Source organism: Penicillium griseofulvum, assembly GCF_001561935.1.
Source record: "Penicillium griseofulvum strain PG3 chromosome Unknown contig_6, whole genome shotgun sequence".
In the NCBI taxonomy this organism is placed as follows: domain Eukaryota; kingdom Fungi; phylum Ascomycota; class Eurotiomycetes; order Eurotiales; family Aspergillaceae; genus Penicillium; species Penicillium griseofulvum.
In genome coordinates, this window is record NW_024467419.1 from 701016 (window position 1) to 726695 (window position 25680).

Sequence of the window (25680 nt, forward strand, 5' to 3'; positions counted from 1 at the left end):
CTCAGTGAAGCTTCGTTGTTGGACTATCTATCCCATCCAACACCTTTAACATTCATTCATCGCACACTCCACGGCTCCTATACGAGTCGTATTAATCACTATCACCTACACAAAAGCGCTTCTAATTTACCATGGGCGACTACAGCGAACAGCCCTCCATGGAACTTGACCATGTTGAGCTGCCATTCGAGCTCAAAGCAGGTACATCCCTGTTTCCACTTTTGACTGACGGAATTATTCTAGATGATGAACAACTGGCCGTGCCACTAGTTGGTGGAACAGTTGGCCAGACACGAATTGCCCTGGAGTTGCGGTCGGACATCTCGTCCGCAGCCCTGGCAGGCTTCTGCACGCCCCGAGGATTGACGCTCATGAGTGTGTTGAACGTTGCTTGGTCTTTGGTGCTCGCGGCGTACGCTGACACGGAGGCGGTCAATGTCCTGTTTGTTCGATACGTGGCCGGGGTGCCCTACGTCGGCTTGTCTGAGACCGTGATTGACGGCGGACGAACAGTACAGCAGACCTTGGCGGAGGCTGAACAGCAGGTGCACACGAGCATGGCAGTGCCGTCGGCGACAAGCTTGTCCGAATTGCAGAAGCGGACGGCTGTGGAAGGCCATCCAGCATTCAACAACGTAGTGCTATTGTCGGACAGCAATGCCCCAGAGTGGGAAGAGGTGCGTTTAATCTGAAGTCGAAATTTGGTAATCCAGTCGGCGTCAGCGGATAAAATTGCAGTGAAAGAAGATATTAAATGATTCAAACAGACTGGAGATTACATTGCCGTCCAGGCGACAGCAACCCCCGATCACTTGGGAATTTTTTTACAATTTCCCACACACATGCTTCCCGCGGCACAGGCCCATCACTGCGCAACGACCCTGAGCCATGTGCTCGGAGAAATTATTCGTCAACCTGATCTCTCAATCGCCGAGGTCGGTATGATGAGTCCACAAGGGCTGCAGCAGATCTCCCAGTGGAATCAAACGGCGCCCGCTGTGGTCTCACGCTGTCTTCACAACCTCGTCGATGAGACAGCCCAGGCGCGACCTGACGCCATGGCTATCGAAGGAGCCGATGGTCGTATGACCTACGGCGAGTTGCAAACGTATTCAAATCGCTTGGCGCAGCACTTGGTTCAACTTGGAGTCGGCCCAGAAATATCAGTGCCACTATTCTTCGAGAAGTCGAAGTGGGCGATTGTTACCATGATTGCCGTCGTCAAGGCCGGTGGCGTCATCGTCAACCTGGATGCCAAACAGCCACAAACACGCTTACGAGGACTGCTCGCTCAGCTGCAAGCCCCGATAGTGCTGACCTCAGTCCAACATGCTGGTCTCTGGGATAGCGAATTCTCTGTTGTGACCGTCTCTGAAGATGCCCTCGAACAGCTACCGACGGCGACGGAGGCCCCCATTGTCACCGTTACGCCGCGGAATGCCCTTTATATCATCTTTACCTCAGGCAGTACCGGTACTCCCAAGGGATGTGTGGTCGAGCACGAGTCCTTCCTAACAGCCGCCGCACAACACGTACAGGCCGGCCAAATCCTCCCCTCCAGCCGGGTGCTGCAAATGACGCCCTACACATTCGACGTCAGCATGCTGGAAATCTTTACCACGCTGACTACCGGCGCCTGTATTTGTTTCTGCGACGATGAACAGGCGGCACTTGGGATCGCCCATATTGTCAATTACCTCCAGATCTCCTGGACATTCATGACGCCCTCTTTGGTGCGTATGATTGACCCGGCCTCGGTGCCCACCCTGAAGACGCTCGCCCTTGGTGGAGAAGGTCTCGGGCGCATAGATGTGACAACATGGGCCGACAAGTTGCATCTGATCAACGGTACTTTTTCTTCCTTTGGGCTCAATTGAAGTCTCCACTAACAACTTCCTTAGGTTATGGCCCCAGTGAATGCTCCGTCGCAGCGACCATCAACGAGCCATTGTCACTCACGTCTGATCCAGCCAACATTGGCGTTGGATACGGCGCTTTGTGCTGGGTGGTGCATCCCGACGATCATGACCGACTTGTTCCCATTGGTGCCGTTGGTGAACTCGTAATTCAGGGCCCCATTGTCGCTCGGGGCTATCTTCATGAGCCTGTCAAAACAGCTGCAGTCTTTTTAGACGAGCTTCCTGTATTTTCTGCCCTCCTGCCCCGGTCGCCGCCGGCTTTCCGGCTGTATAAGACAGGAGACCTGGTTCGTCAGAACAGTGATGGTACTATCAACTTCATCGGCCGCAAAGATCGCCAAGTAAAGCTCAACGGACAGCGCCTGGAGCTCGGCGAAATCGAACAGCGACTGTCGGAAAATTCGCACGTCCGACATTCCCTGGTTTTGCTGCCTAAAGAGGGTCCCTGTCAAGGTCGACTGGTTGGCGTCCTATCGCTGCATGATTTCCCCTATGATGGTCCGCGTGACACCAGTGTCCATGGTTTACCCGTGGAGGAGTCGCAGCTTGCGCGTCTCTTATTGCCAGAAATAACTGCGCAACTGGCCGCACATCTCCCAGCATACATGATACCAACCTTCTGGGTGGTGCTGGCCGCACTGCCCTTCACAACATCAGGCAAAGTCCACGTCGTTTCAATGACCCAATGGCTGCATGAGATGTCCGACGAGATCTACCGCGAGATTGCCGGTGTGAGTGATGATGCACCTGAGATTTGTCTTTCGACCGATGTGGAATTGCAAATGCAGCAGATATGGGCGGAAGAAATGGGAATCCCTGCCGCAGAGCTCAAGACGAACCGATCCTTCATCGCCCTTGGCGGTGACTCCCTGACTGCCTTGAAGATCGTGGCCCGTTGCCGTAAGCAGCAGCTGGTCGTTTCGGTTCCAGATGTCTTGCGCGCTGCTAACGTTATTGAATTGGCCGCACGGGCAACTCAGGCGCCTGCAGACTCATCTCAAGAGGGACAAGAGAATTCCGAGAACATGACCAATTCTGACCCGGCCCAGCGGGCCGCGAGCGTGGACAATACTCTTCTAGAAGCGGCAGGCTTGACCAGTCGCAACCAGGTAGAGGATATTTACGGTTGTTCGCCCATGCAGGACGGCATTCTACTTAGTCAAGTCAAGTTCCCTGGCACCTACGAAGTCCGTCGGGTGCTGCGAGTAGAGTCCACCCGAGATGCATTCACCACTGTCGAACGTCTACAAAAGGCCTGGCAGGCAGTGGTAGATCGGCACCAGATGCTTCGAACGATCTTCGTCGACACAGCTGGTCGTTTCCAACAGATCGTGCTTAAGCAAGCTCCGGCCTGCATCCAGATCCACGAACTTTTAGACGAGCACGATGAGCCCGTCGTCATCAAGTTTCTTCAAGCCCTGCCTTTACCAACATACCAGCCTGCGCAGCCTCAGCATCGCTTGACCATTTGCCGTGCGGCTGGTGATAATGTCTTTGTTAAAGTCGAGATCAACCACGCCTTGGTTGACGGAGGCTCTACTGAGGTTATCCTCCACGAACTTTCGCAGGCCTTCGATGACCAATCCTTCTCGGCGCCGCCTGCACTATTCAGCGACTACATCAATGTTATTCATGCGCCGGAAATTGCCAGCAAATCACTCAAATACTGGACAAAATATTTGGACGGTGTGCAGCCGACCATAGTACCCTTGTATCCAGCAGAGGGCAACCCCAAGCAGATCCGTTCCGTGCCGGTGCCATTCACCGATGCTTCTGCACTGTCTCGATTCTCCGAGAACCACGGACTCACATTAGCAAATGTTCTGCAGACAGCCTGGGCATTGATTTTGCATACCTACACGGGAGCCGAAGATGTCTGCTTTGGTTACATTGCCGCAGGCAGAGATGTTCCAGTTGTGGGCATCGAGCACGCGGTGGGGGCTTTTATCAACATGCTGGTGTGTCGCGTACGGCTGGCTCAGCAAGACACTGTCCTCGACACTGTTGCTTCTATGCAGAATGAGTATTTCGATGCTCTACCTCATCAACACACGTCACTGGCCCAGATTCAGCACAATTTGAACCTTTCGGGCATGCCTCTATTCAACAGCATTGTATCAGTACAAAGAGATGTATCTGACCAGCCGTATGGAGAGTCACTCTCTTTCCGGCCCCTTGAAGAAGATGATCCAACCGATGTCAGTATTCATTCACGTTGGTTGTATGGTGCTTCACGACTTCTTTGCTAACAGATACTAGTTTGATCTCGCCGTCGCCATTCATGTTGGCAAAGAAACCGTCAAGATTGATATTGGTTACTGGTCTTCGCTGCTATCGGATGGCGATGCGACCAATCTGGCCAACACTTTCGCGGGTGCCATTTCGAGCATCCTCATGCACCCTCAGTCTTCTCCCACCGCAATCGACCTTTTTACCGAGCAAGACAGCAACCAGATTTTCGGTTGGAACCACAAGGAACCCGTCGCTGCACCCGGCATTGTGCATGAGTACTTCTACGCCCAGGTATTACAGCGGCCAGACGCACAGGCGGTCTGTGCTTGGGACGGAGAATACACCTACGCCGAGCTAAACCATCTGTCAGAGAAGCTGGCGTACCACCTGGCTCACCTCGGGGCGGGTCCTGAGGTACTCATTCCTCACTGCTTCGAGAAGTCTAAATTGGCTACAGTCACCATGTTGGCCATCATGAAGTCCGGCAGTGCTGGCGTGGGATTGAGTGCAGCCCATCCCCGAACCCGAATCCAGGATATCGTTGAGAATTGCGCATCACACATCGCGGTCGTGGCAGCGCAACACGTACCTGTCGTAGAGGGCCTCATTGAACACATCGTGGTCATCGATGAAGCCTTTTTAGCGCAGCTGCCGGATCCGCAACCGAATGCGCAGTTGCCCCAGGCACAGCCTTCTCACCCGGCATTCGTGTCTTTCACATCTGGCAGTACTGGCAAGCCTAAGGGCATTGTACTCGAGCACCGCTCTCTGATCACTAGTATTCTCGCCCATGGGACTGAATGGGGATGCGACCCGTCTGCCCGCGTTCTTCAATTTTCGGCCTACGCTTTCGACGCCAGCGTATCAGACACATTCACCACGCTCGTAGGTGGTGGAACGGTCTGCATTCCCCACGAGAAGGACAGAGTCGATGATCTCGCTGGTGCCATCAATCGACTACGCGTTAACTGGGCATTCCTGACTCCCCGCGTGCTGAGTCTGCTGTCTCCAGAGACGGTGCCTACCCTGCGAAAGGTCATCCTGGGAGGAGAGGCCATCTCACGAGAGGACATTTCCCGCTGGACAGAGGCTATCGATATTCGCATTGTCTATGGTCCAACGGAGTGCACCATCTACAGTATGGGAACCGACCCACTCACCGCGGCCAGTGATCCCGCAAATCTGGGCCACGCCGTCGGTACGCGGCTGTGGGTGACGCACCCAGAAAACACCAATAAACTCATGCCCGTGGGTTGCACTGGAGAGCTCATTATAGAAGGGCCCCTGGTGACACGGGGCTATCTCAACGACCCCGCCAAGACGGAAGCGGCCTACTTGGAAGACCCTATGTGGCTGCCCAAGAAAGCAACAGGGGAGCCACGGCGTTTCTACAAAACCAGTGATCTGGTACGATACTACCCTGACGGACAGCTACGATTTATCGGTCGCAAGGACACTCAAATCAAAATCCGCGGGCAGCGGGTTGAGCTAGGCGAGATTGAACACGCCATCCTCGGGAGCATGCCGGGAGCACTACACATCACTGTTGACTCCGTCGTGCTGCCACCACAGACGCTTGTGGCATTCCTCTATCTCGATGCCCCGTCCGTGGACAAAGGACCGCTCTTCGTGCCTTTGGTTTCTGACGTCACCGAACAGCTGCGCACCTTAGAAAAGAACCTGGCTGAGACACTTCCAAGCTACATGGTGCCCAGCCTGTTCATTCCCATCTCCCACATCCCCATGACCATCTCAGGAAAGGTCGACCGCATTGCCTTGCGCCGCGCCGTCCAATGTCTCTCCACCGAGCAGTTGGAGATGTATGCGCTAGCGCAAGGTGCTAAAGCTGCACCGCAGAGTCCGCAAGAGCAGTGCTTGCGAGACCTTTGGGCCAAGGTTTTGCGCAAAGACCCCGAGTCCGTGGGTCGCCACGATAGTTTCTTCCGCTTGGGTGGAGACTCCATTGGCGCTATGAAGCTGGTGGCAGCCGCAAGGCACGCCGGCTTCGTGCTCAGTGTGGCCGACATTTTCGGGCATCCCGAACTATTAGACATGGCTGAATGTGTCGGACTCCCTAAAGCTGCGGAGCCAGCCATTTACGCTCCCTTCTCTTTGCTGCCGATTGATCCTATCCAGCGGGAACGCTTGCTGGCCGATGCAGCCACACAGTGCTCGGTTTCGAGCGACGAAATCGAAGACGTCTATCCTGCTACTCCTCTTCAGGAAGGTGTGTTTGTCATGTCGACAACCCACAATGGTGCATATGTTGCCCCCACAGCCTTCCGATTTCCCGCCGGTTTTGATGTGGCACGCTTCCAGAAGGCCTGGCAGGTGCTCGTCAATACCCATCCCATTCTGCGTACACGGTTGGTCACCATCGATGCAACCTCGCATCAGGTGGTCTTGACCCCGTCCGCCTCCTGCATACAGTGGGAGCAAGCGCCATCCAGAAGCGATTACCTGACGCGTATTCAGGCGCTGTCGGTGGTTGCAGGTGCGCCACTGAGTCATTACGCTCTAATTTCGGAGGGGGAGTCGACTGTTTTTATCTGGACTTCACATCATGCCTTGTTTGACGGCTGGACCGTTGAACTGCTGTTAGATCAGCTGGCACAGCTTTACACACGAGATTTGTCACCCACCATAACTCCATCTTATGCCCAATTCGTCCAATTCATCCAGAACTCCGACGAGAATGCTTCCCGCAATTTCTGGGCATCGCTTGTGCCCCAAGAGCCTCCGGCTACTTTCCCTCGCTTGCCCTCAGCAGCCTACCAGCCGGCTGCCAAGGTAACCTGCTACCGCACAATCTCGGCTGCTGTTCCCCAGGGATCAAATTTAACACTCGCCATCCTGCTGCGGGCGGCGTGGTCTATTGTGCTTGCGCGTTATTTGGACGCGGAAGATGTATTGTATGGTCTGACTCTGTCTGGTAGAGATGTGCCAGTTCCAGGCATTGAGCATGTGGTGGGTCCAACTATTACGACATTGCCCATCAATGTCCATCTGGATGGCGAGATGCCGGTCCAGAAATTCTTGCAGCAGCAGCAGGACCAGAATGTTGAGATGATGCGTCACCAGCATGCAGGACTGCAAATGATACGTCGAATCAGTCCGGCCGCGGCTGCGGCCACCGAATTTACCAATTTGTTTGTCGTGCAGCCTCAGACGGACGAGGCGAATGGGCTCACCGAGTTGGTCAAAGTTCCCACTGACATGACCCGCTTTGATCCGTATGCATTGGTGGTTGAGTGCAATCTGGCAGACAAACAGGTGCATCTTGAAGCTCGCTTCGATGATGCTGTCCTGTGTACAGATCAGACACAGCGCCTGCTTGGCCATTTCGAACACGTCCTGGGCCAACTCACACAGCTGGAACCTGGTCGTCTTCTCCGGGATATTGACGTATTCAGTCGCGAAGATGAACAACAAATATGGGAATGGAATGCGATCCCCGCCAAATCTGAAAACAAGTGTGTGCATGATGAGATCGCGAAGCAGGCCCATCTTCGGCCGGATCATATTGCCATCGAAGCATGGGATGGATCGCTCACCTACAGCGAGCTCGAACAAAAATCCTCGCAACTGGCCCACTGGCTTTCGGCCAACTACTCAATTCAGCCAGAGTCACTTGTACCATTGTGCTTCGAAAAGTCCCGGTGGACAATTGTCGTCATGCTGGCGGTGGTGAAATGCGGCGGAGGCTGCGTGATGTTGAATCCGGATCATCCCATCTCACGTTTGGAGGGAGTGATTGCGGACACAGCCTCATCGGTGGTGTTGGCCTCGCCGGAGCTCGCTGGACTTTTTGCTTCAGTGGACACCACAGTGGTTGGTATCAGTGAAGCCCTGATCACTGGCCTGTCAGAGCTCACAGAAACGTTTCTGCCACTACCGTCCATTCAGCCTACAAATCCGATTTTCGTTATTTTCACCTCTGGTAGTAGTGGAAAGCCCAAGGGCATCATAGTGCAACACAATAGTGTATGTACTGTGGCTATCCAGCATGGTGAGGGCCTTGGCTTTACTGGCTCCGATCAACGTGTGCTGCAGTTTGCCTCGTTCAGTTTCGATGTCAGCATGGGAGAGGTCTTTATCACGCTCATGAAAGGCAGCACACTCTGCATTCCAACAGAGCACGACCGCATTAATGATCTGGCGGCCACCATCAACCGCATGCGAATCACCTGGACATTCATGGCGCCCACGGTGGCGGCCTTGCTCGATCCTCACGACGTGCCCGACCTGCAAACGCTCGTTCTAGGAGGAGAAGCAGTCTCGCAGAGCTTGGTAGATCAATGGGCGAGTCAGGTTAATTTGATCGACTCGTATGGGCCAGCAGAATGCACTATCTGGGCCTCGCATGCCAACCCGAGCGCCACCGTGTCGCCAGCAAACATCGGCCGTGGAATTGGTTGTCGGTACTGGGTGGTGGATACCCAGGACTATAACCGATTAGCTCCCATTGGTTGTGTGGGAGAGCTGCTTATTGAAGGTCCCAATGTCTCGCGTGGCTATCTCAATGAGCCAGATAAGACAACGGCCGCGTTCATTGGGAATCCGGCCTGGCTCCACGGTAAGGAAGAACCACAATACAAGTTCTACTGCACCGGCGACTTGGTGCGATACAACGCGGATGGCACACTCAACATCGCTGGACGGAAAGACAGTCAGGTCAAACACCATGGCCAGCGCATTGAACTGGGCGAGATTGAGTTCCACCTGCGCTCCCGTTCTCAGGTTGAAGCCGGCATGGTCATGTTGCCCAAAACTGGTCCCTGTCAGGGCAAGCTAGTGGCTGTGATCGCGCTAACAGATTTACAACCCGTTGCAGTCGAGGGAGATCGTGTTGCGCTTATCCCTGACGCTCTCCAGTCCCAAGCACAGCCACAGATCGAGCAGGTGCAGGAAGAGCTCGGCGCAGCGCTGCCACCCTACATGGTCCCAACTATCTGGCTTGTCCTGGACTCTATTCCATTGACAGCATCTCGCAAGGTCAACCGGATGCCAATCTCGCGCTGGGTGGCCAACATGTCCGATGAGACCTACCGCACTGTAGTGAACATTACAGCGCCAACTGTGCATCTACCAACTACGGAGCTGGAGAAGCAGATGGCGGAGGTTTGGAGCCATGTTCTCAACTTGCCTGTCGAATCCATAGGTATAAATCGTTCCTTCCTTAGTCTGGGCGGAGACTCGATCACGGCCATGCAGATTGTCTCACGCTGCCGCGCAAACGATATCGAGCTTAGCGTCCAGGATATTTTACAAGCGAAGTCTCTCGCCGCCGTTGCCGCCCGCGCCATCACCGCCACGCACTGTGCTGTGCTTCGCGAAGAGCAGTATGATGTGCCCTTTCAACTGTCTCCAATCCAACAGCTGTACTTCGACGAGGTGGCGCGAGGTGAGGGAGAGCAGAATCACCACTACAACCAAAGTGTGTTAATGCGTGCGACACGTTCTATTTCGCACTCAGACCTCTCCCGGGCTATTACGCAGCTGGTGGCCAGCCATGCGATGCTGCGAGCCCGATTCAGCCAGCAGGCTAATGGTCAATGGGTTCAGCTGGTGCAGAGCCCAGCTCACGATTCAGCTCCGGTGGTCAGCCACCAAGTGGCCAACCGTGCGGCGATGATGGAGATTATTATGACTTCTCAGCGCCGTATCGATATCGAGCATGGTCCCATCTTCGTGGTCGACAATTTCATGCTGCCAGACCAACATGGACAATTAATATCCTTCATCGCACACCACCTGATCGTCGATGTAGTATCATGGCACATCATTTTAGGCCAATTGGAGTTGCTGCTACTTTCGCCTGGCTCTCAGAGCCCATCCAGAATGCCGTATCAACACTGGGTCCAGGAACAGCGTCAGTATTCTGAACGCCTGACGACCTCATCCGACCTGCCAATAGCCCTCCCTTCGGCGAATTTGGAATACTGGGGCTTGAAACGGCTGCCGACGTGGGAGGGTGGTGAGGAGCTACAGTTCACACTCGATGCAGCAACTACTGCTCTCCTGCTGACCACCGCCAACACGGCGCTCCGCACTGAGCCGATCGACTTGCTTATTGCTGCCCTGCAGCAGTCTTTCGTTGAGTCGTTCCCCGACCGCACAATGCCCGCTATATTCAGCGAAAGCCACGGTCGAGAACCGTGGGAGCCTTCAATTGATCTCTCCGAAACAGTCGGGTGGTTCACTACTTTCTACCCCATCTATCGTCGCGTGCGCCAGCATGAGAGCATCAAGCATACAGTGAAACGCACTAAGGATGCGCGTCGCGCTTTCAAGGACAATGGCTTTGCATACAACACTCGTCGCCATTTCAATGCTGACAGCCGCGAGAAATTCGCACATCACCGCATTATGGAGATTTGCTTTAATTACCTAGGTCAGTCACAGCATACCGAGCGCGAGGAGGCTCTATTGCAGGAAGAGCCGCTCCTAGCAGGTGATTCCATCAAGAATATCGGGGACACGATGGGCCGGCTGGCTGTCTTCGATATCGGTGCTGCCATCTCGCGCGGACGTCTCACCGTCTCGTTCTTCTTCAACAGCAGCATCCACCATCAGGATCGAATCCGACAATGGGTGCAGAGCTACAAGACGATTCTTTCCTCTGTGTTGACCGAGCTCGCTGCTAGTGACGTCGAATACTCCATCAGCGATTTCCCACTTCTACAAATTAATTACCAAGATCTGACAACGCTGACCACGACGACTCTTCCCACCATTGGCCTCCCACAGTCTGCGATCGAAGACATATATCCTTGTTCGCCAATCCAGCAAGGCATTCTCATCAGTCAGGCTCGCGAACCTGGAACTTACGAGGTGCGCCAGCTCTTTAAGATTGTTCCGCGTGCTGATATTAGCCCCGTGGATGTGCCACGCCTGCTGCAGGCCTGGCAACGCACTGTGGATCGTCATTCCCTGCTTCGCACCGTCTTCGTTGAGTCACTGAACGGTGCTGGGGGCTATGACCAACTGGTACTTCGCTCCCACACACCGCAGGTTCAGCGACTTGTCTATCAGGGCACTGATGGCGATGTAATCTCATTCATTCGGCAACAGGCCGCCCCAGACTACCGCCAGCCAGTCCCCGCACATCGACTGACCATCTGTGAAGCCTCTGGGGTAGTTTACTGCCAACTTGAGGTAAGCCACGCGCTTATCGATGGTACCTCCATGGCACTGCTCGTCCGTGATTTCATTTCAGCTTACGAAAACACCCTTCCTACCACTCCCGGTCCGCTTTATAGCGACTACATGGCCTACATTGCCTCGCGGTCACCAGAAGATGCCTTGGCGTACTGGACCGCACGGCTGGCTGATTTGGAGCCCTGCCACTTCCCCGACTTGCAGCCCACTGAGTTGCCCGCGGCGGCTTTCCAGTCGCACACTATTCACATTGACGCAGATGGCCAACTTCAAAGATTCTGTGAGTCCCAGGACCTCACACTCAGCAATTTGTTCCAGGCGGCTTGGGGCCTCGTTCTGCGTGCATACACAGGCAGGTCAGATGTCTGCTTCGGATATATGGCCTCCGGTCGTGACATTCCAATGGAGGGCATCTATGACGCCATCGGGCCATTTATCAACCTTCTGGTATGCCGACTGCATGTCGGTGATGCAGTGTCAGTGCGCGACCTGCTTCAGGCAGTCCAGTCCGATTACATGGACAGTCTGCCACATCAGCAGACCTCTCTGGCCTCTATCCAGCACGCCTTGGGTAAAAGTGAGGCAGCTTTGTTCAACACCATTCTCTCATTCCAGCGCGAGCCGGTGGATGGTCCAACTCCACAAGTTGAGTTCCAGATCGTCGATCAAGTTGATCCAACAGAGGTAAGTTGATCCAGTCTTGAGGTCACCCTCTCCTTCCACATTGTGCTAACCGCTGTTCTGCAGTATGATGTCGATCTCAACATTACCACCGGCTTGGCCTTGGGCGTGGAGATTCATCTCAGCTACCGCACATCCATGCTTAATGGAACTCAGGCCGACAGCCTGCTGCAGAACTTCACCAACGTGCTGCTCGCCATCACCACTAGCTCGGACCAGCTGCTATCGAACTTGAATATCGCCTCCCCAGGAATGAGCACTTTGCCAGAGATGTCCCCCGAGCCTACACCAAAGGCAGTAGAAGCTACAGTGTTGGAGCTCATCGCCAAACACACAGAGCAGCATCCCATGTCTGTCGCGATGCAATCTACAGATGGCCAGGTCAAACTCACGTATCACGAACTCGATCGTATGACAAGTGCTCTGGCCAGTGACTTGCAGGGTCTGGCCGTGCAACCGGGAGACACAGTTCTTCTCCGCTTCTCGCGCTCACCCTGGGCTCTAGTGGCTATGCTAGCCGTTCTCAAAGCGGGTGCGACCTCGCTGTTCCTGGACCCGCAGGCTAGCTCCGACAGTCGACAGGAGATATTTTTAGCTATGAAAGCCAGGGTAGTCTTATGTGGCAGGGAACATGCTACCGATTTCGATGAGCCATCTCTCACTTCAGTAATTGTCGATGCGGGTGCGATGGCCGTTTGGGACGATGCGTTCCCGGTCTTCGCGCCGCCGAACTGTTTATCTCCTGATACAGTAGCGGTAGCCATTCAGGACGGCGCAGACTGGGCACTTCTGACGCATCGCACGGTCAGCACTGTCGCCTCACTGCTGGGACCAGTGGCTGGGCTCGGCGCCGATACCCGGGTGTTGCAGTTCAGCGCTGCAGCCTCGCCTTTATACATAGTGGAGACGCTGTATTCGTTGATTAACGGCAGTACAATCATCGTTCCCGCTGATGGTGCCAGCTTTTCCGAGGCCATGTGCAGCTCCCAGGCCAATTGGGCCATTACAAGTCCCACTGAGGCCGCCCTAACCTACCCGGCTCAAGTGCCATCTCTGCAGACTCTGCTGGTGGCTGGGGGAGAGATTGCCCCTGCTTTGCTCGCAAAATGGTGCGACATCAGGTTAATTCATCCACACGAATTGATTCAATCGCCGATTTGGCTATCTCTCTCTGGTTCTCCTGCTGGCAGTGTTGCTCTGCAGCTCCTTCCTGCGTCGAACCTCGGGCGGATGTGGATCCGCTCCCCATTCAATCCTGCAGCGCTGGCGCCGGTGGATTGTGTTGGAGAGGTTCTGGTGGATGGTCCAGTGGTGCCCCGGGGCTATCTCCGGGGCCGCAAAGATCGACTTCTGGATGCCCCGTGGCTGTCTGGCACTCCCTTATGCCGTACAGGTGACCTCGGCCGATGGACATCAGGACACCAGCTGTCCTTGGTGCAGCATCTCGGGGTCACCAGCGAAATTTCGTCGAGTCTAGCCCTCCTCGAACAGCAGGTGCAATCAACTCTCCCAATTACACAGCACGCAGTACTTTCCATCCTCCGCCGTGGATCCATTGAAGAAGTAGCTATGTTCCATGTCGAGTGTACCCAAAAGGTCCAGGCGACCCCTGCCCTGCTGGTGATGTCAGACGTGCAGCGCCAACAATTCACGTCGCTAATATCATCGCTCAAGGAACATACACCTGAGGCTGTGTCGCCCGCTTTTGTCTTCCCACTTAACGGCCTTGCTCTGACGGCAGATCACAAGGTTGACCGCGCGGCCTTGGATCAGTTGGTAGCTGGCCTCTCGCAGCCGGAACTGGAGTCCTACCGTCTTGTTTCCGCAAAGACGACCGCCCACTTCACGGCCAACGAGCTTCTCCTCCGCGATCTCTGGGCAGAGGTCTTGGGTTTGCCAGATCGTGGTGCTCTTCGTCCTACTGACACTTTCTTCTGCTTGGGAGGAGATTCTATTGGAGCCATGCGTATCATCGCCGCTGCCAGAAGTCAAGGCCTGGCACTGACGATGAATGGAATCTTCCAGCAGCCCACTCTGGCCGGTATGGCTCAAGAATTGCGCCTTCTGGCTCCGCATGAGGATCGACCGTTGAAGCCGTTCTCTCTGCTCCCTACTGCGCTAGATTTAGCGCCTCTCATCTCTGAGGCCGCGCAGAAGTGCCAGGTCGAGCCCACGGCAATCGAAGATATATACCCTTGTACGCCGCTCCAGGAGGGACTCATGGTTTTGACCAGTCAAGATCCCACGGCCTACGTGGTCCAGGAGGTTTTCCAATTGCCAAAGAATGTCGATATGTCGCGTTTCCAGGCATCATGGGCAGCAGTCGTCGCCCGCAGCACCATTCTGCGCACCCGGATCATTGCCACTGCTGACGGTGCCTTCCAGATATTGCTGCAGAATCCCATTGTGTGGGGAACGGGAACTGATCTGACAACATTCCTGGCCCAAGACGCGGCCGAGTCCATGACCTACGGCCGGCCCCTGGCGCGCTTCACGGTCTTGGAGGGTTCAGGCCTCCGATACTTTGTCTGGACTGCACACCACGCAGTCTACGACGGCCTGACCATGTCCACCTTGGCTAAGCAGGTCTCTGCAGAATATAACAAAGAGATTGCGTTGCCTGAGGTCCCCTACAATCGGTTCATTGACTATATACAAAGCATCAGTCCGGCCTCGGCCACTGAATTCTGGACAGCGCAGTGCGCAACCCCTGCTGCAACCTTCCCACTCCTGCACACACGCAGTTACCAAGTGTCTCCAAATCAGGTCCAGACGCACTCGGTTCCTGTGACCCGCAACCCGTCTGATATCACGCTCCCGACTGTGCTGCGTGCAGCCTGGGCGGTTGTGCTGTCGCATCTGACAGACTCGGAGCATGTGAGCTTCGGGGCGACACTGTCTGGTCGGAATGCCGCTTTGGCCGGAATCAACCAGGTACTGGGTCCGACAATTGCTACAGTCCCCATCCACGTCCATGTTCGCGAGGGCCAGTCGCCGGCTCATTTCCTCCGGGCCGTGCATATGCAGTCCATTGACATGATTCCCTTTGAGCATACTGGGCTCCAGAACATCCGACGCATGGGTGAGCAGGCTCGTGAGGCTGTCGAATTCCAGAATTTGCTCCTCATCCAGCCTGGAAGCGCGCCGATGGATGAGTCCGACTTCTTGGGTCTGACACCTGTCACGTTGGAGAGCCAACAGGCCGACCCGTACCCCCTGACAGTGGAATGTAACCTGATGGAAAGCTGCGTGGAGATCAAGGCACAGTTCGATAGTTCCCTCATCTCAGTCACCGAGATGGACATGATACTCAAGCAATATGCGCGCACCATTCAGCGATTCCAAGCTGTGCATGACACCACCACCGAGGACACCGTGGATGATTCTATGGACCCGGTAGGTCCTATCAGCAACGAGGATTTGGACCAAATTCTTTCCTGGAACTCCGATCACCCCCCTTTCATCGATTCGTCTGTTCACGAGCAGTTTGAGGAGCAGGTACGTCTGCAACCTAATGCGCCAGCCGTCTCCTCGTTCGATGTCCAGCTCACCTATCGCGAACTGAATGTTCTGGTGGATCGGCTGGCAAATGAGTTGCTCGCACGCGGCGTTGAGCCGGAGATGAACATCCCTCTTTGCTTCAACAAATGCTCATGGACCATTGTCGCCATGTTTGCCGTCATGAAGGTCGGAGGAGTGGGCTGCATGCTCAACCCGGAGCATCCCAGCAGTCGTATCCAGCTGCTACTAAACGACCTAGATGCCAGTTTGGTCCTTTGCGATCCAGAATCTTCAGCCATGCTTTCGACACTGCTTCCTCCCAAGGGCGTGCTCCCGGTTGACGGTGCATACCTGCAGATGCTACCCCCATCTGCGCCTCCAGGACTCCGCGTCCGGCCGGACAACGCTGTTTTCGTGGTCTATACCTCAGGTAGTACTGGTAAGCCAAAGGGTAGCATCCTGGAACACCGCTCCCTTGTCACCGGCTTACGGGCTCACTGTGCTGCCATGGGCATCGGCCCGGGCACACGCACCTTCCAGTTTGCCGCCTACACCTTCGATGTCTGCTTCGAGGAAATTATCGGCTCCCTGATGCTGGGAGCCTGTGTCTGTGTGCCCAGTGAGACAGAGCGTATGAATGCTCTGGCCGATGCGATGGCCCGATACCAGGTAACCTGGACAGAACTTACTCCCACTGTCGCCAACCTGCTGCTCCCTAGCAGCATTCCATCGCTAAAGACTCTGGCTCTGAGCGGCGAATCTCTCACCAAAGAGGTCATCCAGCGCTGGGCTGGTGCGGTACAAATCATCAACACCTACGGGCCAAGTGAATGCTGTGTCTCATCCACATGCAACGTGAACACTGCCACGCTCCGTGACCCCAGTAACATTGGGCGCGGCCTGGGCTGCACCACCTGGATCGTCGATCCGGAAAACGTGGATCGCCTAGTATCCATCGGCGCCGTCGGGGAACTTCTGATTGAGGGCCCCATCGTTGCCCGAGGCTATCTGAACGAGCCGGCCAAAACGGCAGCCGCTTTCATCTCCGCACCAACCTGGTGGCCCGAATCCTACCAGTGCGGACGCATCTACCGCACTGGCGATCTGGTCAAATACAATCCCGATGGAACCCTCAAGTTTATCGGCCGCAAAGATACGCAGGTCAAATTACATGGTCAGCGTATCGAGCTAGGCGAAATCGAGCATCGCATCCGCAGCGCATTTACAAACGATTCGCACCAGGTGGCCGTTGAGGTTCTGAGTCCCACTACGCGGAGCGGGCTCAAGATCCTGACCGCGTTCATTTGTGAAAGCGATGCCGTCTCAGAGGATGTTGAGAATCTCTTGCTACCGCTGGAGGAGGGAAGACCGGAACGCTTCCTTGCGTTGCAAGCCCGGCTGTTGGTGGACCTGCCTCGCCATATGGTACCACAACTTTTCATCCCTGTCTCACACATGCCACTGTCACCGTCGCGCAAGTTAGAACGCAAGAGCTTGCGCATGGTCGGTAACGGGCTCACGCCCGAGCAGCTGGGCGCATATGCCCTCACGCAGGTGGCAAAAACGGCGCCCACCACAACTATGGAGAAGGCGTTGGCGGGCATTTGGGCCCATGTGTTGGGCGTCAGTGCTACTGGTGTGGAGGACAACTTCTTCCACCTAGGTGGAGACTCCATTGCTGCCATGAAGGCCGTGGCCGCGGCCACCAAGGCAGGCCTGCCACTCAGTTTTGCCGATATTATGGAGTTTCCGACGCTAGGCGCTATGGCCGCAGCGATGGATTGCGGTTCTGATATGCAGGCGCTAGAAAACTCGGCCCCAGTGCCCTTCAGCCTCGTGTCCCCCAATTACGTCTCCGAGGTGATGGCTCAGGCGATGGCTCAATGTGCGGTCCTGGAGGATGCAATTGAGGACATCTATCCATGTACTCCATCTCAGGAGGCGTTGATGGCACTTACGGCGCGTGACGAAACCGCATACGTCTCGCGTGCTGTCTACCGGTTACCTCTCAATCTGGATGTCGACAAATACCAACAGGCATGGGAGCTTCTCGCCCGCCGTCAGACTATCATGCGCACGCGCATCATCTACTCCAGTGTCGCCACCCAATCCTTCCAGGTAGTAATGCACGAAGGCATAGCGTGGCAGTCGGGCGACTCCGTGGAGGCGTATCTCGCCGCCGATAAAATGACTCCCATGCACCATGGCCAGGCACTAATGCGCTTTGCCATCCTTCCCGGCACCACCCAGGATCCACGGTCCTCTCTTGTGCACACAGCTCATCATGCCGTCTATGATGGCTGGAGTGAAGCCGCCATGTTTGACGAAGCCGAGGCCATTTATCGCCATGGCCTAGCAGCCTTGCCGCCCGTTGTTCCTTACAACAAGTTTATTCACTACCTCGGCAGCGTTGATGCTAACGCGCGCGATAGCTTCTGGCGTACGCAGTTAGATGGTGATCTGCCCGCTCCATTCCCCCCTCCTCCCCTTGCTGCAACAGCGTCATCCCTAATTCCTCGTCCCAATCGCTCGCAGTCTTACACAATTTCCCTTCCACTTCGCTCTTCTACCTCTTCCTTCCCCTTCAGCGCCCCTACCATCCTCAAAGCCGCATGGGCCCTCCTGCTGGAGCGCTACACGCTCTCTGAAGACGTCATTTTCGGCCATGTGCTGTCGGGCCGCACAGTGCCTCTCCGCGGCGTGGCCGACATGATGGGCCCAACCATCGCAACTGTCCCAGTGCGCGTTCGGGTTATTAAAGAGGATAACATCAACTCCTTCCTGCGTCGTATTCACGATCAGGCCCAGGCCATGACACCTTTTGAGCAAGTCGGGCTTCAGCATATCCGTCGGCTGCTGCCTGCCTCAGAGTCGATCGACGTCGGTCATCTCTTCTTTGTTCAGCCTCCCCTCGACTCTCCCGCGGCGGATCTCGGCCTTGAGGCTATCACAGATTCTGACTTAAACTTTGACACTTATCCATTGATCGTGGAATGCCAGCTGGGCACGAACGCCGATCTGAATGTCGAAGTGAAATATGACGACGCCCGCATTAGCCAAACCCAGATGACCTGGCTTCTGAAGCACTTCGAGCATCTGCTTCAACAGCTATGTCAACTGCCATGCAAAACTTCTCTTTCTGATCTGACGCTGACAGGGCCGTCTGATTTGGCCCAGCTGCGCCAGTGGATGGGACCCCCCGTGGAACCGGTTGCCTCCACTCTGCATGATAAGATATGTGCCCAAACCCGCGCCTATCCGAATAGGTCTGCCGTTGAGGCTTGGGATGGTCATCTCACTTACGGTGAGCTTGACCACCTCTCATCGCAGTTCGCTCAAGTCCTCATCGATCTCAATCTGCCCCTTGGCGATCCAGTTGGCTTGGTTTTCGACAAGTCCTGCTGGGCTGTTGTAGCACTCCTCGCCGTGCTCAAGGCTGGCGGAATTTGCATTCATCTAGATCACCAGCATCCGCCTGCGCGACTCTCAGAGATTTCCATCGACACAGGATTGCAGTACATTCTTACCGCACCCCGTCATGAGCACATAGGGGCGATGCTGCCAGTTGACCATGTGCTAGTCGTGGATTCCACCATGGCGTCCAAGCTGCCTAGCAGTCCCACAAGTGTCCGACCGCTACCGGTCGTTGACGCCACATCGCCAGCCTACCTGACTTTCACCTCAGGCAGTACTGGTAAACCCAAATCGGTGGTGATTGACCACTGCGCTATCCATACCAGCATCGTCGCCTTCAGCTCAGCGCTAAACCTCACCCCCAGCTCGCGAGTGCTGCAGTATGCTGCGTACACCTTCGACATCAGTTACGCCGAGATTTTCGCGCCGTTGGTTCTTGGTGCGACGGTTTGTATAATCTCAGAGCAGGACCGACTCAACGACATAGCAGGTGCCGTTAGTCGCCTCGGTGCCAATTGGGCCTGTCTCACACCTACTGTCGCCAACCTCGTCCAGCCTTCAATGGTACCATCGCTGAAGACGCTCATTCTCAGCGGTGAGTGTCCCACGGAGGATAATCTTCGCACCTGGGTTAGCCACGTGCCCACCCTGATAAATGCCTATGGCCCCAGCGAAGCCTCAGTCTGGTGCGCCGCCGGTCCCTTCAAGCGGCCGGATGATCGCTGTACCAACATCGGTCTGCCTGTCGGTTGTCGCCTGTGGATCGCTGAGCCTGATAATCTGCATCGCTTAGCCCCGGTAGGCTGCGTGGGCGAGTTGCTTATCGAGGGTCCCATTCTGTCCCGAGGATACTTAAAAAACGAGCAGGCCAGTAACGCCGCTTTCCGTCGCGATCTTGCATGGATGACTGAGACACAGCTTGGGTCTGAATGCTCCCTTGTCTACCGTACTGGCGATCTCGCGCGCTACTTCCCTGACGGTAGCATTGAATATCTCGGCCGCGCAGATACCCAGGTCAAGGTCTACGGTCGTCGCATCGAGCCGCGCGAGATCGAGCACCACATGCGCACTCTGCTGCCTGGCTACTCCACCATGGTGGACAGCGTGACCCTCGCCAGTCGCAATGGCCAGAAGGTGCTGGTGGCTTATATTTACCAGGAGTCTGGCCCCGTGCCTGACATGGAGCTCGTAGCGATTGCGCAGGCCCTTACGCCAGAGCTTCGACAAACACTGGTTAACCTTCAAGCGGCGCTGCGTGCGATGCTTCCGCCTTACATGCTGCCGGCACTGTTCGTCCCTCTGCAACTTCTTCCGACAAATGCATCTGGTAAAACAGACCGCAAGCTGCTGGGCCGCGCCGTAAACACTTTGTCGAACGCCCAGCTGCAAGCCTACTCCCTCCTGGATCGTGTAATCAAGCGCCCGCTCGAGACTCTAATGGAGCGCAGGTTGGCCGGTCTCTGGGCCGAAGCTCTCGCTGTCGACGCCTCCATTATTGGCGCTCATGACACCTTCTTTAGCCTAGGTGGAGATTCCATTGTTGCCATGAAATTGGCCAGTCTCGCTCGCAATTCGCAACTCAGTTTGACTGTCGCCGATCTCTTCACTCACCCAATTCTGGCGGATCTAGCCGCCTACCTAAGTACCCAAATGCCACCCACCCCGGGGGCCGAGACGCCACCACTGGTGCCCAAGTTGACGACTGCGACAGCTCCCGCGCTGGATCTCGCCCTCGCTGAGGCTCTGGCACCACGGATAGGTGTTGTTCCTAGCGCGATCGCTGCTATTCAGCATACAACGGACTTCCAGGATGTCGCACTGGTCGGCCATCTGAGCGAGTCGCGCTGGATGCTGAACTGGTTTTACTTCGATGGTCCCGGTGCTCCTGACATCGAACGCCTCCGTCAGGCCTGTTATTTCTTGGTTCAGCAATTTGACATTCTCCGTACGGTCTTCGCACCTCACGCAGGCCACTTCTGGCAGGTGGTTCTGCACAAGTTGAAGCCCTGCTTCGACGTTGAAACTACCACCGACCTCGCGGCCTTCACTCAAGACCTGTACGATAAGGGCATTGCCAACGATTTCCAGCTGTCCGAGCCCTATGTACGGTTTGTACTGGCCGTGCATCCAAACGGTCAGTCACACCGTCTGCTGATGCGCCTGTCACACGCGCAATATGACGGTGTGTCTTTGCCAACCCTCTGGGAGTCCCTTCAGCGTGCCTACCAAGGCCAGAGTCAGCTTTCTACTCCCTCCTTTGCGCGATTCCTCCAAGACACTACTCCAGCAGATCTTACTGCTGCACACTCACACTGGCGCAAACTTTTAGCCGGTTCACCAGAGACCCGCTTTGTCGTGCACAACAAGCCCAGCCTGCGCGACGATGCCACGGAGCGCGTATTGCATGTTACCCGCCAGCAAGTTCCAGTGGTTTCGCTACCCCAGTATGGCATCACGACAGCCACGGTCCTCAAATCTGCTTGGGCGGTGCTGCTAGCACGCCTGACTGACTCTACCGATGTCGTCTTCGGACACACAACCGCCAATCGCTCTGCCGCAACATTGGCGAACATTGACACTGTGGTGGGTCCTTGTTTGAATGTAGTGCCAGTTCGCGCACGCTTGGATGCACGTCAGACAGTGCTCGAACTACTTTTGGCACAGCAGCAGCAACAGGTAGCAAATTTACCCCATGAGTTCCTTGGCTTCCGTCAAATCATACGTGACTGCACGGACTGGAAGCCCTGGTCTCACTTCAGCAGTGTGGTGCAGCATCAAAATATTGAGCCCGACCGTGCGTTGCAGCTAGACCAGGACAATGCCACCGCCCTCTATGAGCCTGGTTTCATGGGCGCTGATCTCGACCTCACGGATGTTTCAGTGTTGTCGACTCCCACAGGCGATGGCTACGTTGACCTAGATCTGCTCACCTCATCGGCAGTCATGACGCCGTTCGCGGCGGAGTTGCTGATTGAGCAGTTAGGCAGTCTGCTGCGCTTGTGGGCAGCCCTGCCAGTGGAAAAGACGCCCGTTTACGAAAAGGGGGAGTCACCGGCTCTGCTCCCTCTACACAGTCGAGAAGAGCGCCCAGTTGACGAATTGGTTGAGAAGAGCCCTCTGCCGACTACGAACACCAACGTCCGGGCGGCGGTGCAGCAGGCGTGGCGTACGATCCTTCCCATTGATTCTCGGATTGATGATGGCAAGGTAGACTTCTTTGAGGCGGGAGGAGATCTGGTACACATGGCTCTGCTGCTCTGTGAGTTGCAAGTTCACGGTGTTGGTGGTGCTGTGCGCCTAGAGACACTAGTGCAGCATTCTTCCCTGGATTCCATGGTGCGGGTGCTCCAGTAAATGCGGCTCTGCATTTATTTGCTCATGTTGTCTTTTTTTAACTGGCGAATTGGCGTCTTTTCTTTCGTCCCTTGTTTCCTATATTTTCTCCTTACTGCAGTGAAATTTTGTTGTGTTCAGTTTAAATCGTTGATTTTGCACATTGTATAGTTATGAATCACAAATAGTTTTTGGCTTTTTATTTATAGCATAGCACACTCATGAACTTTTTTATCCTAATACTACCTATTTTGTATACCTATAAGCCTATCTCTAGAGCATATACGTACTCCATCATGTGACTTAGGCTGCCTTTCAGATTGATGCTAGTATTAATACTAGGAAATATTATTAATAAGAAAAGTAGAATTTAAATAGATTTAGATATATCTTTATTTATACAGAAGCTCTTAACATAGTGTTTCTGAGGTCCTTTGCGTAGATATATTATATATCAGAATTCCATCCAAAACATAAGACTATAAATATATTTTAGACCGTTTTCTTAAAAACAGTAAGTTGAGATTTATCAATATAGACCCTTTTTATATAGATTTCTCTATTAAAGATACTAAAGAGCAGTAAATATAGCTATAATACACACTGTAATCCCCGAAAGAGAGGCGGAATATAGTTCCTAATAAAGGGGTTCAACTTCAGACAAATCCCGCTTACATCATGTCTAGTCCTCGCCAACCTTGGAAGTCGAAAGTTGACGGGGACTGGAGATTCCTTGTGATGAGCTACCTGTTTTCGTAATATTAGTCAATGAATAGAAATAAGCTGTTAAATTCTTCACACTGTCTTTAGTTTGCACAGGTCTTTTCCATCATTCACAATGTTCTGCATCCAAATGTCATGCGAAGGGCGTCGGCCCGAGAGCACCGGCCTATATAACTGGCCGCTTTCTACCCAAGGAGATATATTTCTCAGAGCAGTTGATATATTTCATTCCAAGATCTTACAATTTACAATTCTTACCCCCGACTTCACTTCAGAATGGGCCATTTTGATCCAGAACACAAATTGAAGAAACCCTGGATTGAAACGCCCCTCATTGAGTCGGCTACATTTTCCAAGGCTGCCGGATGGTAAGATTGTTTGTATGTGATTTAATAGCAGACACTGAAGAGTAACTCTAGTCGCATTTTCCTCAAAATCGAGTCCCTCCAACCTTCCGGCTCGTTCAAATCACGGTGAGTTCGTTATTCCCCGACAGCAGAAAGAAAGTCTAACCCAAAGACAACTATTCCAGGGGCATTGGAAATTTAATTCTTACATCCCTTTCTGATCCATCCAACCATGGCAAAACAGTGCATTTCTTCAGTTCCTCAGGGGGGAACGCGGGGCTCGCGGCAGTGATAGCCGCCCGAGATCTCGGCTGTCCCTGTACTGTCGTTGTGCCCCTCAGCACGTCGCCTATGATGATCAAGAAACTCCGCGCGGCAGGAGCGTCGGATGTGATCCGCCATGGGGCTAGTTGGTTCGAGGCTGATACATATCTGCGTAACCATTTTATCGAAAACCAAGATGGCTCGAATCTGCTCAAGAACGTCTATGTTCCGCCGTTCGATCACCGTGATATCTGGCGAGGTGCGGGAACGCTGGTCGATGAAATGGTTAAGCAGTTACCACCAAGAAATGACGAAACTCATTCGTTCCCAGCAGATGCGATTGTTTGCAGCGTGGGTGGAGGCGGCCTCATGAATGGTCTGGTTGATGGTCTCGAGAGACATTTACCGACTTATCAACCGATGCTGGAGAAAAAGGTTCGAGTTGTTGCTGTTGAAACTGCTGGCGCGGATTCGCTAGCACATTCACTACGCGAAGGCTCTTTGCAATCCATACCCGCGGTTACATCCCAGGCTGTCACCCTAGGGGCACTCTGCGTGGCATCGCAGACGCTGAAAAATGCGCAATCCCCTCCACCCGGTGTTGAAGTTTCTAGTCTCGTGGGAACCGATGCTGATGCTGCGAGGGGTGTTGTGCGTTTATGTGATGAGCTGCGGTTGGAGGTCGAATTGGCTTGTGGAATCAGCGTTCAGATTGGCTTAGATAGACTAGGGGAGGTTATGGAACTAACACCAGACACTCGGGTTGTCATCATTGTTTGCGGAGGAAGCGGTATCACTTCTGAGATGATCACGGATTATCGACAGAAGCTTGCGAACGGTTGGAAATGAAAGAAGAGGGGACGAAAGGTAGAAATTTCCAACGGTCTGTGTGGAATTTCTGGGACGGGACTCAATTTACTCATTATACTAACATATTGACTTAACTTAGTTCGAGTCTGACTGTAGACTGTGAAACCATGCGGGATTCCCTGAAGCTTCTCGGCCCGTTACTGCAAGTGGCGATGTACATCTATAGAAGTACAATATTCGTCAACGTTAAACCCCAATATGACATAGACTATACGTATATTAAATCCTAATGCCTGATATACGAGCGTTATGATACATTACATATCAAAGCAACATAAAAGCCAAAAGCTAGAAACCACATTGGCCACATCTAAATATACTGCCAAGCAGGGATCTCCCCATCGTAAGTCAAAGCGACAGCAGAGAACCCAAGACACTCATCCACATTTCCATGGGGCACAGTAGCATTCTGGATGGCGGCAAACACTTGCCAGCGCTCATCATCTGTAGGACAAGCCATGAAGCCAGTAGCACCCCAACCCGCGAAGGAGTAGTGAGCCCAAGGCTCATCAGCGGCGTAGTGGAATGGACCGCGCACGGAGCCCTCGGGGATACTGGCCGAGTGAGCCTGGGTGAAGCTCAGGGCACCGTTGGGGTCGACGTAGACCTGCTGGCCGCCTGGGACCATGACGTCCTGTTTATTGTTAGCTGGGGTCCTCTATACGCTGTGAATAGTGTAATATTTGACATACCAGAGAGCCGCCGCCGGGAGCGAAAACAGTTTGCTTTCCGGGTGGGCAGTGTTCGACCTGCTCTGGGCAGTAGGAGGCTGTTTCTCCGTGGAGGTAGAACTTCTGACCGGCAGCGTTTAGCTGTGCGAAGTGGATGGGCGAGGCGGAGCGCATGGCCATCACGCCGAATGCTGGGTTTGCGGGTGGTTCGGGGGTTGGTGCGGAGGCAGCCAGGAGGGGGAGGGCTAGGGTGGTGATTGTGAACTTCATTGTGAGGGATTTGTTTTGTATTGAATTAGATTAGATTGTTTTTTGAATTACAAGAATGGGCGGTTGTTGGACCTCTTTATATAGACCAGGTGAGCTATATAAATAGAAGCTGGATACATTCCTGGACCAAAGGGTCATTGAATGTCGGATTTGACCGCTAGGGAGGCTAAGGTGGCGAGAGAGTCACTCATTGGATTAGCGGATGATGGATGGTGAGAGTTTGAGACAATATTGAAGTAGCGTATACTCCATATTCCGAATATAATCATCTTGTGCATGGTTTATGCAACGGTG

General features: G+C 54.2%; 3 protein-coding genes across 3 annotated transcripts; 2 read left to right on the forward strand and 1 right to left on the reverse strand.

Annotated features, from left to right (window-relative positions):
* Positions 1 to 131: 131 nt before the first annotated feature.
* PGRI_073900 (AMP-dependent synthetase/ligase) lies at positions 132 to 22262 on the forward strand (the record flags this gene model as incomplete). Its single annotated transcript, XM_040795104.1, has 6 exons — positions 132 to 201; positions 244 to 677; positions 768 to 1848; positions 1902 to 4117; positions 4179 to 11996; positions 12060 to 22262. The coding sequence occupies 6 exons, from the start codon at positions 132 to 134 to the stop codon at positions 22260 to 22262; spliced, it is 21822 nt and encodes a 7273-aa protein (XP_040652781.1).
* Positions 22263 to 23240: 978 nt separating this feature from the next.
* On the forward strand, positions 23241 to 24424 carry PGRI_073910 (putative L-serine dehydratase; the record flags this gene model as incomplete). The annotated part of the gene is made up of 3 exons (XM_040795105.1): positions 23241 to 23332; positions 23384 to 23437; positions 23497 to 24424. The coding sequence occupies 3 exons, from the start codon at positions 23241 to 23243 to the stop codon at positions 24422 to 24424; spliced, it is 1074 nt and encodes a 357-aa protein (XP_040652782.1).
* Positions 24425 to 24755: 331 nt separating this feature from the next.
* Positions 24756 to 25386, reverse strand: PGRI_073920 (putative IgE binding protein; the record flags this gene model as incomplete). The annotated part of the gene is made up of 2 exons (XM_040795106.1): positions 24756 to 25079; positions 25138 to 25386. 2 exons carry the CDS (start codon positions 25384 to 25386, stop codon positions 24756 to 24758), a joined length of 573 nt encoding a protein of 190 aa, XP_040652783.1.
* Positions 25387 to 25680: the final 294 nt, after the last annotated feature.